Source organism: Haliaeetus albicilla, chromosome 7 (genome assembly GCF_947461875.1).
Source record: "Haliaeetus albicilla chromosome 7, bHalAlb1.1, whole genome shotgun sequence".
Classification (NCBI taxonomy): domain Eukaryota; kingdom Metazoa; phylum Chordata; class Aves; order Accipitriformes; family Accipitridae; genus Haliaeetus; species Haliaeetus albicilla.
Window position 1 is genome coordinate 6,288,749 of NC_091489.1, and position 15,797 is coordinate 6,304,545.

At 39.7% G+C, this 15,797-nt stretch overlaps 1 protein-coding gene across 2 annotated transcripts in view; it reads left to right on the plus strand.

The window, feature by feature from the left end:
- The window catches only part of NSF (N-ethylmaleimide sensitive factor, vesicle fusing ATPase), an 84,040-nt gene that overhangs the window by 37,571 nt on the left and 30,672 nt on the right, over positions 1–15,797 (plus strand). For both annotated transcript variants that reach the window (XM_069786834.1, XM_069786833.1), the window contains exons 9-11: positions 8,844–9,043; positions 10,923–11,088; positions 11,644–11,718. In XM_069786834.1, coding sequence (XP_069642935.1) covers positions 8,844–9,043; positions 10,923–11,088; positions 11,644–11,718 — 441 coding nt within the window. The remainder of the gene's footprint in view (positions 1–8,843; positions 9,044–10,922; positions 11,089–11,643; positions 11,719–15,797) is intronic.

Sequence of the window (15,797 nt, forward strand, 5' to 3'; positions counted from 1 at the left end):
CTAAGGAAGGAGCTTTACACTTGCAGGGCACTGATGGAGGTAGGATAGCAGTCACTTTCTTTCTGAAGGACAGCCCTACGACAGCTGTTTTTCTAGGGAACCGTCCTCCTTTTCAAGCCCTTTCTGGATCTCTGTGATGTCCAGCTCATAGTAAAGCTGTGCAGCTTCATGGTGAACTGCAGGCTCGTTTTGGTTACTCTTTGTTGCAATTCAAAGCATCCTCTTGCTCAAGATAAAGCTCCTCTTTTTATTTGATAAATATTAGATTTTTCTAAACTGTTCTTGCAGATAAGCCCTTTCTTCTCATCCATGTTAAATCCTGTTTTTTCTGCTGAGACTTTAAATTCAGGTCATTCAGTGGCTTGTGCCATTGTCTAACATTAAGATGATTGCTGAATACTTATTATAACACTGTTCACTCTCTGGCTTCCCCACCCCACCCCCCCCACCCCAACTTCAACAGATATTTAGCCATTTGGACTAAAGTTTTTGATATTTGGTGCCTGGAGCTGTAAACTTCAACAAAACTGAGAAGTGTTTTATCAGACCTGAAAAGAAAATGCTAGTATTGAACTCTTGTTTTTCTTTTTAAAGAACACTCTAGTGTCTCCATGCATTGAAACACAATCTTGACTTTCAGCAGGGAAGTGATTTTTCTGACTTAGGTGGCGCATTAGTTGATGTAGAGGCTGCTGAAAAAGCAGGTTCTGTATGTACATGTTGTTACAGTTTAATAGGTATAGAAATGTTTGGTGTTACAGATCACTTTCCTTTTAAGAGATTGAAATGGAACCAAAATTCCCCATCCTGTCCTGTTACCGTCAATAAGTAGGTTAAATCAGACTTTTCCAAGGTGATTTCTATTTCTTGGTAACCATCTTAACTTGTCCTCTGACCTCTTGGGATCAAATGGTTTCAGTGCTCTTCATTTTTGAAGTACAGCTCACTATATAAAAGTGAAGTATTAACAAAACACGAGATTAACATTCAAATTAGCAGATACTCAGATATTATTTTCTTTCTTGGATTCTGCCTGTGAAATGGAGGCTTGTCTTTTAAGTTATCTTAAAAATTAATACATTAATGTTCTTGAAGTACTCAACTACTATAAGAGAAGAATAATAATGGAAAGGATCTCATCCAGTCTATTCTTAAAATAGGATAATTTTAATGAAAAATCAGTGTCAGACATGTCTAACCTGTAACTGTGGTTACAGAAATGCCAGAATCTCCCAAGGCAGCCTATTCCACTGCTTAGAGCATCTTTACTGTCAAAATTTTTCAAGTCTTTATTCTCAGTCTTGTAGCAGTTCATCATATATTGTTTATCTCTTTTATGTTTTTGAACAAGGCTTTTACATACTTGTCAGTTTGTTTCTCTTCAGTATTCTTGAGGCTAGATCTCAGATTCTTAAACCATTTCTCATAACCTCTAGATCACCAGTTGTTGTTGTTGTTTCTCTTCCCTTGGTCATTCTTCACTGCTTAGAAGTGTGATGACCTAAACAGGGCACGGTAACTGAGGTGCTAATCAATTCCAGGTCAATTGGCAGGTTTTGTTTGTGCCTGGGTGTATGTACCTGTTTATAATTCTCAGTATGATGATTGGTTTTTTTTGTTTTGCAACATGCAGTTAATTATTCCTACTCCAATTTAGAAACTTGTGCATCAAGTTACATTGTTTTTAAATGAATTTAGTCCTGCCCATCAGTGTATTTGTAGATCTTGGCTTTGTAATGTGCAGATTTAATAGGTGTACTCTGTTCCATCTTCCAGGCTATAAATAAAAGCACTGCATACCAGTAAATTCAGGATGGATCCTTTCTTCTTGTGCTTTAAAGTTTGTGGGTTTTTTTTTTCCATCCACTTTGTCTACCATTTCAACTTCATTCAGCCTGTTTTTCCTACATGTTTATGAAGATGTATAAGACCTATTTACATCTTCATGAAAGTCTAAATCTCCCTGTATTGCTTTATTTGTTTTCTCAAACCCTCTGTGTGTGATCTACTCTTTCCTAGAAGGAAGGCAGATCTAATAAATTCCTTTTGGCTGTTTCCTGTATCCTTGTTTTCTCCTACCTACTTAAAAAGAGGTTGTGCCATCATTTTCCAGTAATTAAGTTAGTGATAGGTCTGTACCACACAATCAGAAAATAGTTGAGATTGAAAGGGATCTCTTGAGATTTAGTCCAACCCCATGGCTCCCTTTGTTTTTCCTTTATAACATTATGGATGACATTCACTTTCTTCCACCCAGTGTCTCAACCACCCTGTCCAAGTTCTCTGTGACTTTGAGATGATTTCACTTGCTCTGAGTGCTCCTGGGTGAAGTTCATGTCCAGGTTATCTGCAAATATCTAATACTCTTGAGGGCTGTCTCTTGTTCTTTTCCTACTCCTATTTCCTATTCTTGCTCATTTGTCACTGATATTAATATTAGCTGCCACATAACACATGAAGTCTTCATTTGTGTAAAAAAAAGTATCTAGCAGTTTGAACTTAGCATTTTCTGTTGTTAGCTTTTCTTCTTTATTGAGAAGTGGACCAATGCTTTCCTGGGTCTTCTCTTCCTAATGTGATTATAAAATGAAATGCTCTACTCCCTCTGAAGCACATGGTTCCCTGTGGCCACTGGGAGGGATGTGAGAGAGAGGGCTTCAAGATTCTGCATGGCCAGGAAAGAAAAACGTTTGCTCTTTCAACATAGGAACATGGAAATGTGAAACGAAGGTCACGGATGGCAGGCTTAGAAGGAAGGAAAGGGGCTTTACACTAAATGTGCTGCAAGGAATTTCTCTGTTGATGGCCATAGTGATCACCAGATACTGAGAGGACTTTCACTCCATATGGTTGCAGTTGTGGTGTTAGTTAGCAGGCATCATCACCACTGCTTGGCAACCACAGTTTTTTCTCTAGCTGGAAAACCAGGCCTTGAGACATCCCAGTGACCCTGTTATGTTGGTACTTGTTAACTCTGTAATGCTCTGTGGGTAAGTGTTCCATAAGGCATTTACAGATTACATCATGTTGACTTTCTAAGTAGGCAGAAATGATCCAGCTTTATTCTAAAAAGTAGAGAATGCTGATGAGATTTATGGCTATTGACATCCAGGTGGGATATGACTGTAAACATCAGCTGCTGTGTTCAGCAATCAATCCAACAGCTCTGCATAATCTTCATCTTAAATTAACTACATTTTTATAGCTCCTCTGTTAAGACGCAAAGGCATTTACTCTTTTGCTACAGCGGTGACTTCTTTTAAAGATTGGTTTGTTTTATATATGCTCTTACCAGAATCTCTTTTTTCTGTTTGTTTGTGTGGCCAAAGGCATTCTGTTGGAAGCTTCTCTAAGGCTGATTTATTTTCATTTTTATCACATTCCATCAGAAATTGATAAATGTCCTGCCATTGTCGTAAATCTAGTTATTGCCTCCTTACATATGCATGCATTAAACTTCTTGCAGCCAAACAAGTTATAGTGAGAAAGCTCTTTTCAAAGATCTAGAAGGAACTTACTGACTTGGTTGTCTTCTCCTTACAATGGCAAATGATTTGACAGATCAAAAAAACTGGTTACTGAGAGTCCACTTAAAGTAAAACCTTCTGTTTCGGCTGTAGCCCTTTCTCTGTCTCAGCTTTGAATTAAAAGCAGAAACAAGTTACTTCAGTCTTGCTACTTGTCGGTAGCACGTAAATCCTAAAGGAAGATTAACTGGAGGCAGTGATGTAGGCTGGAATAATGCTCGGCTTACAGGATGAGAGGAGGGGGAAATTCCACCCAGCTATATTTTTGGGGAAATTTTGTCTGTGTGGCAGGTGAAGTCTGGGAACCCTGATCTTACTCTAACCTGCTTGAAGATTAATGTGTAAAGATAAGCATCTCTCCCTGATGTATTCAGGATCACTACTTTACTATCAATGCAGATTCCCGATAGGTGCATCTGAATGATACAATCACAGCAGAATGCTTTGATTTTAATTAAAAGGGGAATTACACTCCCAAGTAGAAAATCCCTATTACACTAAAACATTTCTTCTGATCTTTCAAAAAAAGTGAATAGTGAGAGTTGAACAAATAAACTTTATCTTGTCTTTGGGTAAGTGACATTCTGGTTCAAAATAGTGTTTGACTTCTCTTGGTGACAATAGTAACTCTTCCATTCTTACCAGTTTTTATGATTTTTTTTCTTCCCTGATATTTTGTGTAGAATGTTTCCCATATTGGAATATTTTAGTTCCTGTTGACATACCCATTCAGCCTCTAACTGTATGTCATTAAGTTGCATAATTAAGTGTCATGTTACAGGAATGACCTTTGATTTGGAGTCCTAATGGTAAGCTTAACGAGTTAGAGATGTCTGCACTACTAATAAATTGTGTTTATAAGATTCTCATAATAGTATTGACATTTGGGCTGCATTGGTGAAATCAGCAAAGGGGAGATAAACTTAATCAAAATTCCTGTGTAGTGCATAGGATCCCACTGTGATTTGAGACTAACATTTGTAGTTTGTCATCACCTGTCTATTTTAATAAAGTCCTGCTTGTGTTTAAAACTTTAATTTTAGCCAGGTGAATGTAGCTATACAGGGAAGTCTTTACTGGCGTAGCTTGTGGCAATTTTATTTGAAGAGGACCTAATTGCTTTGGTTTCAGGAATGTTCTTCCACCTGACTAAGACCCAGCTTTCAATGTTGCCCATTCAGTGGCAACCAAGTCTTGCAGCAGATGGTCAGTAATATCCTTGATGTTCAGATGTGGGGGAACACACGTGTGGTTTTACTTGCTAAAGACTGAGTGTGGACTACCCAATGCTGGCTGAGCTTGTCTGGGTAAGGTTTGGTAGCTGTCAGGTTGTCCCTGGGAATCTGCTGTGTCCCAGAGCTGTGGGGTTTGTTTTTTTTTTTTCTCTGTAGGGTTGAATAGCTAATGACATTGTACAGCTGAGGACTTTGGCAGGCAGCTGAAGCAGTGGCCTACCTTTGACCAGCCCTATTCCCTCCCTTCCCTACTGCAACAGCTTCTGTCCTTTTTTTTTTAAATTTATTTATTAGATAAGAGATGATGCTTTCTCATGATAAGCAAGTTTGAATAGGAAGAGTGTGAAAATCCTAGGAGGCTTCAGCTGCACCTGAAGTCTCATCTCCCATAGTGCTAAGGCTATGTTAGCTCATGCAGAGGAGGGGAATATTTGGGCTTTTCAAGAAGTTCAGTTTTTTTGGGCTGTAGAAGAGAAGCTTCTAGTGGGTATAACTAGGTTGCACCCCCTTCTAGGAGAGGGATTGTGAATTGCAGGAAAAATAGAAAAAAAAAAAAAAAGGATCAGACTGTTCTTCGTGTTTCTTTTTTGAAAGTGTACTAGAGAAAAATGATACTCTGTGGTACAGTTTTCCTGCCTCTTTCAGGATGCTCCCAGGCCTGTTTATGTACATGTGCCCTGACTTGCCAGTAGCCTTTTGATAGTTTCTCTTGCTTGAGCACAGTGGAGCTGTCTGAGCATCAGTTTGCTTGGGATTTCCCTTCAAAGCATCACTCATCATTGAAATCCTGCTTTGTGCTGTTTGGCTACATAGTTGATCATGTTCCTCCACGAAACACGTTAACAATACCTTTCATGACATTGATTTGACAAGAATAGCTTTTAATTTATCTATGCCTCATTTGTTCCTGTGTGAAATTTGTCTTTACTGACAGTATATGTTGTTTATGTTTTTGAGTCGTAGATGCCTGAAAGTTGACTAATGAATTCTTCTTAGCTAGATCTCTTGATTTTTGTAGTAATTTTTTTTTTTATCTGCAGAGAAGCCCAGAAAAATCTTTCAGCTTTTTATTACTGTGCTTATTCAATGTAGCAGTATTGCTCTCTGGGGTTTTGGTAGGGGATCAGGCATTCCTCTTAGCAATGTTCTTCTGAAACTTCATTTCAGTGAATGAACAACCTGAAAGAGAGAGCGAGCAATGCATGTGGATAATAGAAATTATTTTGTATGGAGCAGTTACTCAGATTGAAATGAATCTTTATCACTGTAATATTCAGGAGTAAATGAAATCACAGTTGAGTATTGGTAAGTTAATAAAGGAGAAAAGTATTTGTTCTTTAAAGGCAGAATGTTGCCATGAGGTCTGTGCAGCCGTGAGCACTCTTTTGTATGGGGTGAACTTGCCACGTAGCTGAGACAAGCCAAAAACCAGAAGGGAAGTCATTCTGTGTGGGTGACATGAATAACTCTGTGTGCCCAAGCTCATGAAACTTTTGATGATGGTAGAAACTGAACTCAGGTCCTTTAAGTCTGAGCTCTGTGCCATCAGTTTGCTACTTTTTTGGTTTTTGCTTTTAATGTGTATCTTAAGCATTGCAGGACTCTTGGTGGATCGTTTGCATCCTTAAAGTCAAACTGCAAGAGCGTAGTACAACATGAATTCATTGTGAATGTCATCTACGGCATGGAACAGTTTCTGCTAATTACTGTGTTGCTTTTTACCTCAAACAATTAATACTTCAAGCTTTCTAAGGTTTTAGATAAATTTTCTTGAAACAAAACATAGGGTTTTTTTATCTTCACATGTAGGGATATCTTGTGTTCCTCACTTGTCTGGAGAACATATGTAGGGATTTTGTGCAGCAGTGAAATGGAGCAAGAGAAAAGGAGAAGGTGCTACTGAATTCCCTACCTCTGTAATTAAACACTTGTGTTCAAAGTTGAGATTTTCATTGAGGCAGATTCCAAATGTGCTGTTTTCCCATAGGCTACAGTGGTTTCAGCTTCCTTAGGGTCTCTTTCCTTGGGATGTCCTCGCTGGTCTGGTTGGTGAGGATGACAGTGGCGTGATTTAGTTATTACTCTAGAGGAAGGACAGTAGATGCAGGAGTCTGTCAACTTGGTGTTGGTGCTGTGTGTGGCCAAGATGGTCTAAAACATGAGGAGGACATCTTGACTCCATGTAGGCTGAGTGTTTTGCTATCTGCACAGCCGTCTTTTCCATGGGCAAAGTGAAGTGATATAGGGAGGAACTAATACTTCCTATTGTGCTTGAAATTGCATAGAAAGAAATAAATTACTGAAATACCTGCTGTGTCCTAAATGTTGAAAATAAATGTGTTTGCTTGTAGTTTTGTGTTTACTCTTTGGTCTTCAATATCTACTGGAAAATAGAAAAAGGAGGTCTGCTGAAAATACAAGGATCTAGACAGAATAAATTACATGTTTCTGTCTTCTCTTTCATTACCACTCTGTGACCAGACAATATCCAAACTCACTCTCCTGCTGAATCTGTCTTGTACATGCCTTTTAAATTGGGCAGTATATAGCTCCTGTGTTGTCTTCTCTAGGTAACTTCTATTTTCCTATGCTGTTTTTGTAGTTAGATGCCTCTGCTATGAAACTGTGGCTTTCTACTTTGAGGCTTTCTCTGAGTGTGGTGCTCAGTGTTTAAAACTTAGTGCTGATACATGATCTCTGCTCTCCTGTTTCAGGGTTTTCCAACACCAGCCCCTTCAGATTCATCCCAGGAGAAAGGTTTTGTCTTGATGCAGTTACTTTTTCTGTCTGGTTAGATCTTGTCTAAATGCTGATAGTCCCATTAAATGAAGAAAACAAACTTCATTGTAGACACATGCTGTTACCACAACCTCTCTTAGCAAAGTATAAGGCAGAGCGTGAAATAATCAGGCATAATGATATTCAGACAGTTGATAACATATGTCTGCGGCTCACAAGCTGCATATCCAAAATTCTAGAATCTTTCAGGGACAACTTTCTTGTTCACACTTGGGAACTTCTATCAGGAGTTGTGTGTACACTTAGGAAACTTGTGCCCGTTGCTGAATGGGACGTGTCCAGCATTATCTTGCAACCATTATACCTTCTGTTTCCCTAGAGGAGAGAATTTAAACGCCAGTGCTCATGCACAGTGATCTGAAGTCCTGTTATTTGAATAAATGATAATGTTTCAGGTCTTTCTAGTTACAGGTCAAGCTTTTTGGGCTCATGATTCTAGTGGTTCTTAGAGGCCTTTTTCGGTTTTCTCAATATTTGACCTATGAACTTGCTATCAGAACTAGATGTGTCATATGGGACTCATTAAAGCCCAATACAGGGCTAAGAAGTTAGACATTATTACATGATAGTCCTCATTTTCTCTTTCAAGAATCAGATTAATGTGTTTGATCTATGTCTACACTGGGAGCTCACTGTCAGTTGAGTAACTTTGAAGGTCTGATGCTTCATTTTGCTTACATACCTGAAAATTAAACTCAGTTGAAACTCTTCTGTGAAGGAAGGCTACCTTTGTAGGCACTGTGTGTCCCTCTAGGAGAAGAGATAAATGAACCAGATGCAGTACATGCTTGTCCTAAATTGCTAGTACGTCTTTGCTTGGTGTTCAGGGCATATGGTGATGTAGAAAAAGTACCTGCAACTCCTCAGTACCTGGGGATGATCAGTATCCGTGCGACCTACTCTTGGGTTTTGTTGAACTGAAAATTGTTATTCACATGTTTACCAAGTGATCTCTGTTGCTTTGTATTACTAACAAGAAGTTATAATTCAAGCTTTCAGTCCTTAGCTATTAAGTTAGCATGCCTAATGCATGGGAGAGCATTTGTGCTGTTCTATGGATTATTTTTCCTGGCCCTTGCCAGATCATTGGAATGACTCTGATCCAGTCTGGCAATTCTGTGTTTGAATTTCACTGATAAAGGCACCGAGTAGAGCTAAGGCTAATGCACATCTCTGCCAGATCCCTGTAAAAGCACCCCTACTGTAAGCAGCAATTTCCTCTTCAATATATTGCTGTTACCATCATAACCCTGCTTTCTAAACTTGTTCTCTCTTGTTCTAGGCTGCAAGCATGTGAAAGGCATTCTCTTGTATGGACCTCCAGGCTGTGGTAAAACACTTATGGCGAGACAGATTGGCAAGATGCTGAATGCCAGAGAACCAAAGGTGGTCAATGGTCCAGAAATCCTCAATAAATATGTGGGCGAATCTGAGGCCAACATCCGCAAGCTGTTTGCTGATGCAGAAGAAGAACAAAGAAGGGTAATGCAAACATAGATAAATAGCATGGTCAGTATGAATGTGCCTAAAGAATGACCGGAAAGGAGGTTTATAATCAGAAAATTACTGCTTGCATTAAAAGACTGAGTCACTGCTTAGCTTGTGATTATAGTTATTCCTTGTAAGTCACTGAATATTAGTGTTTTACAGATTCACACACTGTCAGTTGAAAAAACGATCTTAGAACCTGAAGAGGTAGTCGGTCTTCTAGCTAGCTATGCTGAAGATGGACAGTTTGTTTAAATTCCATGCAGAGTTATTTTAAAGTAATACAGTAGGGCCCATCCTGCTATGCTTTGTATTATGTGGTGTGTCACCTGCTCAAAAAGTGCTTGAAAATGGGATTGCAAAAATTTTGCTCTGTTTTTTCTTTTCTTTTGTTTTTTTTTGTGGGAGAGACATAATCTATTTGGATTTTTGCTACTAAATTCAGGTGGCACATAACATAGGATGAATTTCAAATAAGGTTTCACGATTTCAGGTTTTTGGGTTACAGGCTTATTAGTGTAGGTAAATTATAATCCTTGAAGCATTATAATTGATACATTATTAATTTTTCTCAGCAGAAAGCTGATGGATGAGAATAGTGTCTTGAAACTTGACAGTCTAGATATTTGAAACTGGAAGTGGAGATAAAGATTCTGGTTTTTTCCAAACTTTTTTTTTTATCCATTACTTCAGCTGGCTATCAAAAGCTCAGTCTTTAGTTAGAAGGTGTAAACACTTATTTCATGTGTGCTATGGTAACTTTTCTCTGCTGTGGATGACTTAATCTTGATAGATTTTCTGGTAAAGAAAATACAATGTCAGGCAAGTCACAGTTAAATGTAGGGAAGTCTTTTCAGAAGACATTAGCAAAGGACATTGTATCCCTTAATTTTATTTATGCCTAACAAGACTGCAGGTTTTGCTAGTGGCTTGAAATAATTTAATTTTCTTCTGCAAAAGATTTATTAATAAGTCAGTCAGCTTTGCATGGTAACCTGTACCGATGTAAACAATCTTCTCTCTGGTTGTTGCAATATAACTGAAAGCTGCGAGCTTCTTTTCCTCTGCAATAACACACCTGTTAAAATAGACTTTATATTGGCTGGAGGGGATGGTCCTGATGACAAGTTGCAAGATTAAAAAGGTCTCGAAAAGGTTGGTATTGTAATGACTTGTGTCTGGGGCAGATTGCCAGTGACAGCACATTTACCCAGTGTTAACATGGTCTCCACTGTCCACAAAAGATGTTTTAGAAGTGGAATTTGAAGGGAAAAAGCTTCATAATACGGTCACAAAAAGTATCCTGTTCTCTTACCAGCTGCAACTGCTTCACCTTTGAGTGAACCTGGAAATAAGCAGTTCTGTTCCCGATTGTCACTGAGCTAATGGACTCCTTAAAAATATTAAGAACAAAGTTACTCTGGCAAGCCGTATATTTTCTAACTTTAGTACAACCTGGGGTATTTCCCGCATTGGGTGCATCCCTCCACAGATGTGTTTTGTTCTCTGTCTCCGTTCCAGAGGGCTTTCCCAGATACTGAGTACTGTGACCCTTTGTCTGAGCTGTATGTTCCAGCTTTGGGCTTGTGCTTTTCTTGTTCAGTCTAGTCCTCTTCCTTGAAACACTGCTGCTCTTACCAGTGTCAGCTGTGAAGTCCTATGCTCGTGCAAAGCCTACCAACCACCCCGTTTTGGAGGATGGCGAGATGTTATTCTGGAAAGGGATCTCATACATACGTAACGTGATACTAAAACAACTTGGAGGTATTAATGTTCTGTACCTGTGTGGCTGAGCTTGTTGAGAAGTTACTGTTTTGTTTGGATTGTTTTAGGTGATGACGTGGCATTCCTGACATGTTTTTCTCTCCAATAGCTTGGAGCAAACAGTGGTGTGCATATCATCATTTTTGATGAGATTGATGCAATCTGCAAGCAGAGAGGAAGCATGGCGGGTAGCACCGGAGTCCATGATACTGTTGTAAACCAGTTGCTGTCCAAAATTGATGGAGTAGAGCAGCTCAATAATATCCTAGTGATTGGTATGATGGTGCTTACTTTCTCTGTTATGGGGTCTGGTTGAAAACTGCTGATATTTTCCTCATAGCAGGTCAGCTAAGTTACTGTTACTGGTATTAGATCTGTTTGGACTAATCCAAGCTGAACGACTTCTGTTTGACAAGCATCAGTAGCAGATTTAAAGGGAGATGGTGCTGTAATCGACTGATATTGCTGCTTTCAACAATTTCCTCCTTTAGCTTTTGATAACAAATGTTTCATAGTTTAAGAAAACTTGCAAGGAATGATATGCATTGATGTATCGGCCTATGGAGGAGTGGGGCTTCTCTAGCTGTGTTGTCTAGTTGTCCTAGTGCCAGGAGGTCTGCAGATACAGTCACAAGTACAGGTTTGTTCCCTGTTGCCCTGACTGTACTTCAGGGCATGACTTTTCCAATATTTCTGAAGATGGGTATCTTTTGTCTGTTTTCTTGAGACTCTTTGAGGTATCTTCTTAGATCTATGGGCTGTATTCAGGAGTTGGAAACCCACTTAATAAGCTCAGATAATGCTTATTTTGTTATTAACTTTCAATTTAGGAATGACCAACAGACCTGACCTGATTGATGAGGCTCTGCTGAGACCAGGGAGACTGGAGGTGAAAATGGAGATTGGTAAGCAAGTTGGCATATCACAATACATGAGCTCGTGTGTACTTACAGTAGTAAAGCAAATGTATGTCATAATATGAATAATTAACCAGGATGGCATAGGTGCTAAACTTCATGCAGCTTCCTCCAAAATATTACATGTAAATTTAATCAGCCAATTAAAGTACCATTTTAGACTTACCTACTGATAAGCTATTGACCTGATATCAGTTTCTGTCCAGCAGAATGGATAGGTATGGGCAGGCAGGACCCTGAATCTCTTGCATGAATGAAAGGAGCCAAGTAATGGCACCAGACCATTCCTACATGGAAACTGCGGAACTGTTGAACTTGTAGAGTAGGCAAGTACAGTGTGGGGGCAATTCTTGACTTGGAGAAAGTGCAGATCATTTTATTTGCATGAAGTGATACTGGTGACTTTCACTGCAGGAACTGCAAATGTGAAACAGCATTGGCTATTGGCTTCTGAAATCAGCAGGTCTGGATTACTTGTATCAACAGAACTAAAAGTGGGCCGAAGAGCTCTGTTAGCCATTTATTCTAGTGAGCTGGAAAAGAATGCTATCTGTCAGTAACTTAAAAGGGACTTTTGTAATTGTATGTATCTGCCTGACACCAATGCAGATTAAATAATGGAATATCTGATAATGTAGGATTTATTAAGAAATTAAGCCCAGACCATCTTTGATTCATGAAAACAAGTCTCTGACTTTGCATTTGAGATCAAAAGTTTGATCAGTAAAGATCATGGTGGAGTCTAAAGAGTAGGTAGGTTGTGGTGCTCAGTTCTGAGATTAACAATTCACAGAATAAAGTTTGAATAGAGAATAGCCTGGAACTGATTAAAAGCTTAATGATCCTGTCTTGTAGTGAGAAACTCAAATTGGTTAAGATCTGTGTTTAATATAGAGATTGAATATGCAGTTTCAGATGTTTAGTTTGGAAGAGTGCGTAAAACATTTTCCCCTAACCTTCCACAGACATACAAATGTCACAAAATATTTTCTATGTTCTGAGCTAGGCACTGACTATTGTAAAGGTAAAAATTCTCAAACTGTAGTGATTCACAGAAAAGGAACAGGTAAGGCCATGAGTATTATGTTTTGTTTCCTTTCAGTTGCAGAAAATTAGATGAAAATGTCCATATAACACTAAAAATCATATGATATCATACTAGGATGGCAGGCAAGATTGTAATTGTCAATGCCGGTCTGAACTGCAGGGAAACTCTTGAAATCTGATCTAGCAATGTAATCTTAAGAGCTTGCTAGGGATTTTTTTCTCTTATCCTTAAAGGGTAATGTCACTCTTTGAAAGAGCCAGAAACAGGAAGGAGTTTTTTGATAGCTGAAAGGGAAAGATTTTAGGTAAGAGAAGGAATGAGGAAGTGAAGCTGATGACTACTGAGGCAGCTGCAGAGGTAACCTGGGCAGGGAGCTGATGCTAATGCTCCGGAGTTAATGCTGTCCTTGAGTACTGCAGGAAACGGTTTATATCAGGCATTACTGTGCATGTAGCTCATGCAAGATGTGAGGACTAGAGAGACAACTAGAGCACTAGCTGGGGTTTAAAAACTTGTGGCACAGACAGCATGGATGGTTTAAAATGTGCCAGAGACTGAAGAGACTAAGACATTTGTTAGATGTAGGAAAAAATACTGAAAGAGACTTGTGCCTGTTCCTGGTATAATCCACAAAAAAAGGAAAATTGGAAGTGTATAGAAGTGTATAGCAGTACACAGAGAATTATTAGAAGTCAGGCTGATGAATAGTAATGAGAGAGAATTAGCATTGGCAAAAACTGTAGCCAGATACAGTCTTCAGAAATTAACATAACTACAAGGAATTGAAGGAAAGACTCAATAAAGAAAGTGTACTTTAGGGATAAAGAAGTGTAGCCACAATGACAGTTGCCTTTGAACAATCTCATACTTGAAAACACATGCCTAATAGCAACTGTTATTAGTAAACACAGGTGAGATTGCTTGTATTGCAGATGTAGTACCTGCATCTTTAGTTGACAAAAATTAATTAAATTAAATAAATTCCAAGGACTGAGCAATGCATCCCTAGAATAAATTATCAGCTGATAAGGACTGAACACTGCTGGGGACTATGCACATTTTAAAATATCTTTTCACATACCCTCAGCACAAATACTAATCAGTGCAAATTATCAGATCCTTGTAATAAAAGCTGTGAAGGTCGGCTGGAAAGTGAGCTAAACAGCAGCATGGTTTTACCAAGATGATGATGTACCAGACTGACTTGTTACGCTTTCTTTTAAGAAAAGGCTTTTCTGTATCTTCCATTGTATGCATTTCAGAAGGGACTTGCTAAGGTGCAAACTGGGAAATTATCACCTCAATTGGAGAAAATGAAAATTTTATGGGAATGGTATGGGCCAGGTGAAGACTGAAGTCAAGACCCTGAATTTTAGGGGAGTGAAGTTTCAGTTGATTAAGTAATTAGTGGATGGGACCCCCTGGGAGACTGCCTTGAGGGATAAAGGAGCAGAACAGAGCTGGCAGCTCTTTAAGGACATTTTTCTTAGCACGCAAGAACTCTTGATTCGCACATGTAAGAAATTGGGCAAGGAAGGCAGGAGACTAGCATTGCTCAGTAAGGACCTCCTGGTCAAACTAAAGTGTAAGAAGGAAATGCACGGGCAGTGGAACCAAGGACAGGTATCCTGGGAAAAATATAGGGACGCTGCCTGGATGTGTAGGGTTGGGATCAGGAGAGCTAAGGCACAGCTGGAGCTGAATTTGGCAAGGGATGTGAAGAATAGTAAGAAGGGCTTCTAAAGATATGTTGGCCAGGAAAGGAAGATTAAAAAAAAAGTACACCCCCATCCCCTCCTGACAGATAAGACAGGAGAACTAGGGGCAACCAGCACAGAGAAGGCTGAGGTATTCAACAATTTTTTCCCCTTAGTTTTCACTGATAATCACTCTTCTCATCTCTCAAGTCCCTGATCCTCAAGGCAGGACTGGGAAAATGAAGTCCCTCCCATCGTGAGAGACGATCAATTTTGGGACCACTGAGGAACCTGAACATACACAAGACCATGGGACCCAATAAGATGCATCCTAGGGTCCTGAGGGAATTAGCTGATGTAGTCACTGAGCCACTCTCAATCATATTTTAAAAGTCATGGCAGTCAGGCAAAGTCCACAGTGACTGGAGAAAAGGGAATATCTCGCCTATTTTAAAAAAGAGTGATAAGGTGCACCCTGGGAACTACCGATCAGTTATCCTCACCTCAGTGCCCAATAAGATCATGAAACAGATTCTCCTGGAAGATATGTTGAAACACGTGGAAGACAGGGAGGGAATTAGAGACTGCCAACATGGCTTCACAAAGGCCAAATTGTGCCTGACTAATCTAGTGGCCTTCTATGGTGGAGTGACTGCGTTATTGGATAAGGGACGAGCTACTTCTGTAGGGCCTTTGATAAGGTGCCCCACAACATTCTTGCCACTAAATTGGAGAGATAAGAGTTTGATGGATGGACCATTAGGTGGATAAGGAATTGGCTGGATGGCCATGTCCAAAGAGTTACAGTCAATGGCTCAATATCAGGGCAGTCCCCAACATCAGCACAGACTGGGGGATGGATGGATTGAGAGCAGCTCTGTGGAGAAGGACTTGGGGATACTGGTGGTTGAACAATTGGACATGAGCCAGCAACATGGGCTTATAGTCCAGAAAGCCAATCATGTCCTGGGCTGCATCAAAAGAATTGTGGCCAGCAGGTCAAGAAAGGGGATTCTCCCCCTCTATTCCACTCTTGTGAGATCCCCCAGGGCAATGCACCCAGCTCTGGGGTCTTCAGCACAAGAAAGACATGGACCTGTTAGAGTAGCTCCAGAGGAGGCACAGAAATGGTCAGAGGGCTGGAATACCTCTCCTGTGAACAGAGCCTGAGAGAGTTTGGGTTTTTCAGCCCAGAGAAGAGAAGGCTCCAGGGAGGCCTTCCTGTGCCTGTTCAATACTTAAAGGGAGCTTATAAGAATGACAGAGGAAGACTTTACTAGGGCCTGTCATGACAGGACAAGGGACAATGGTTTTAAACTGAA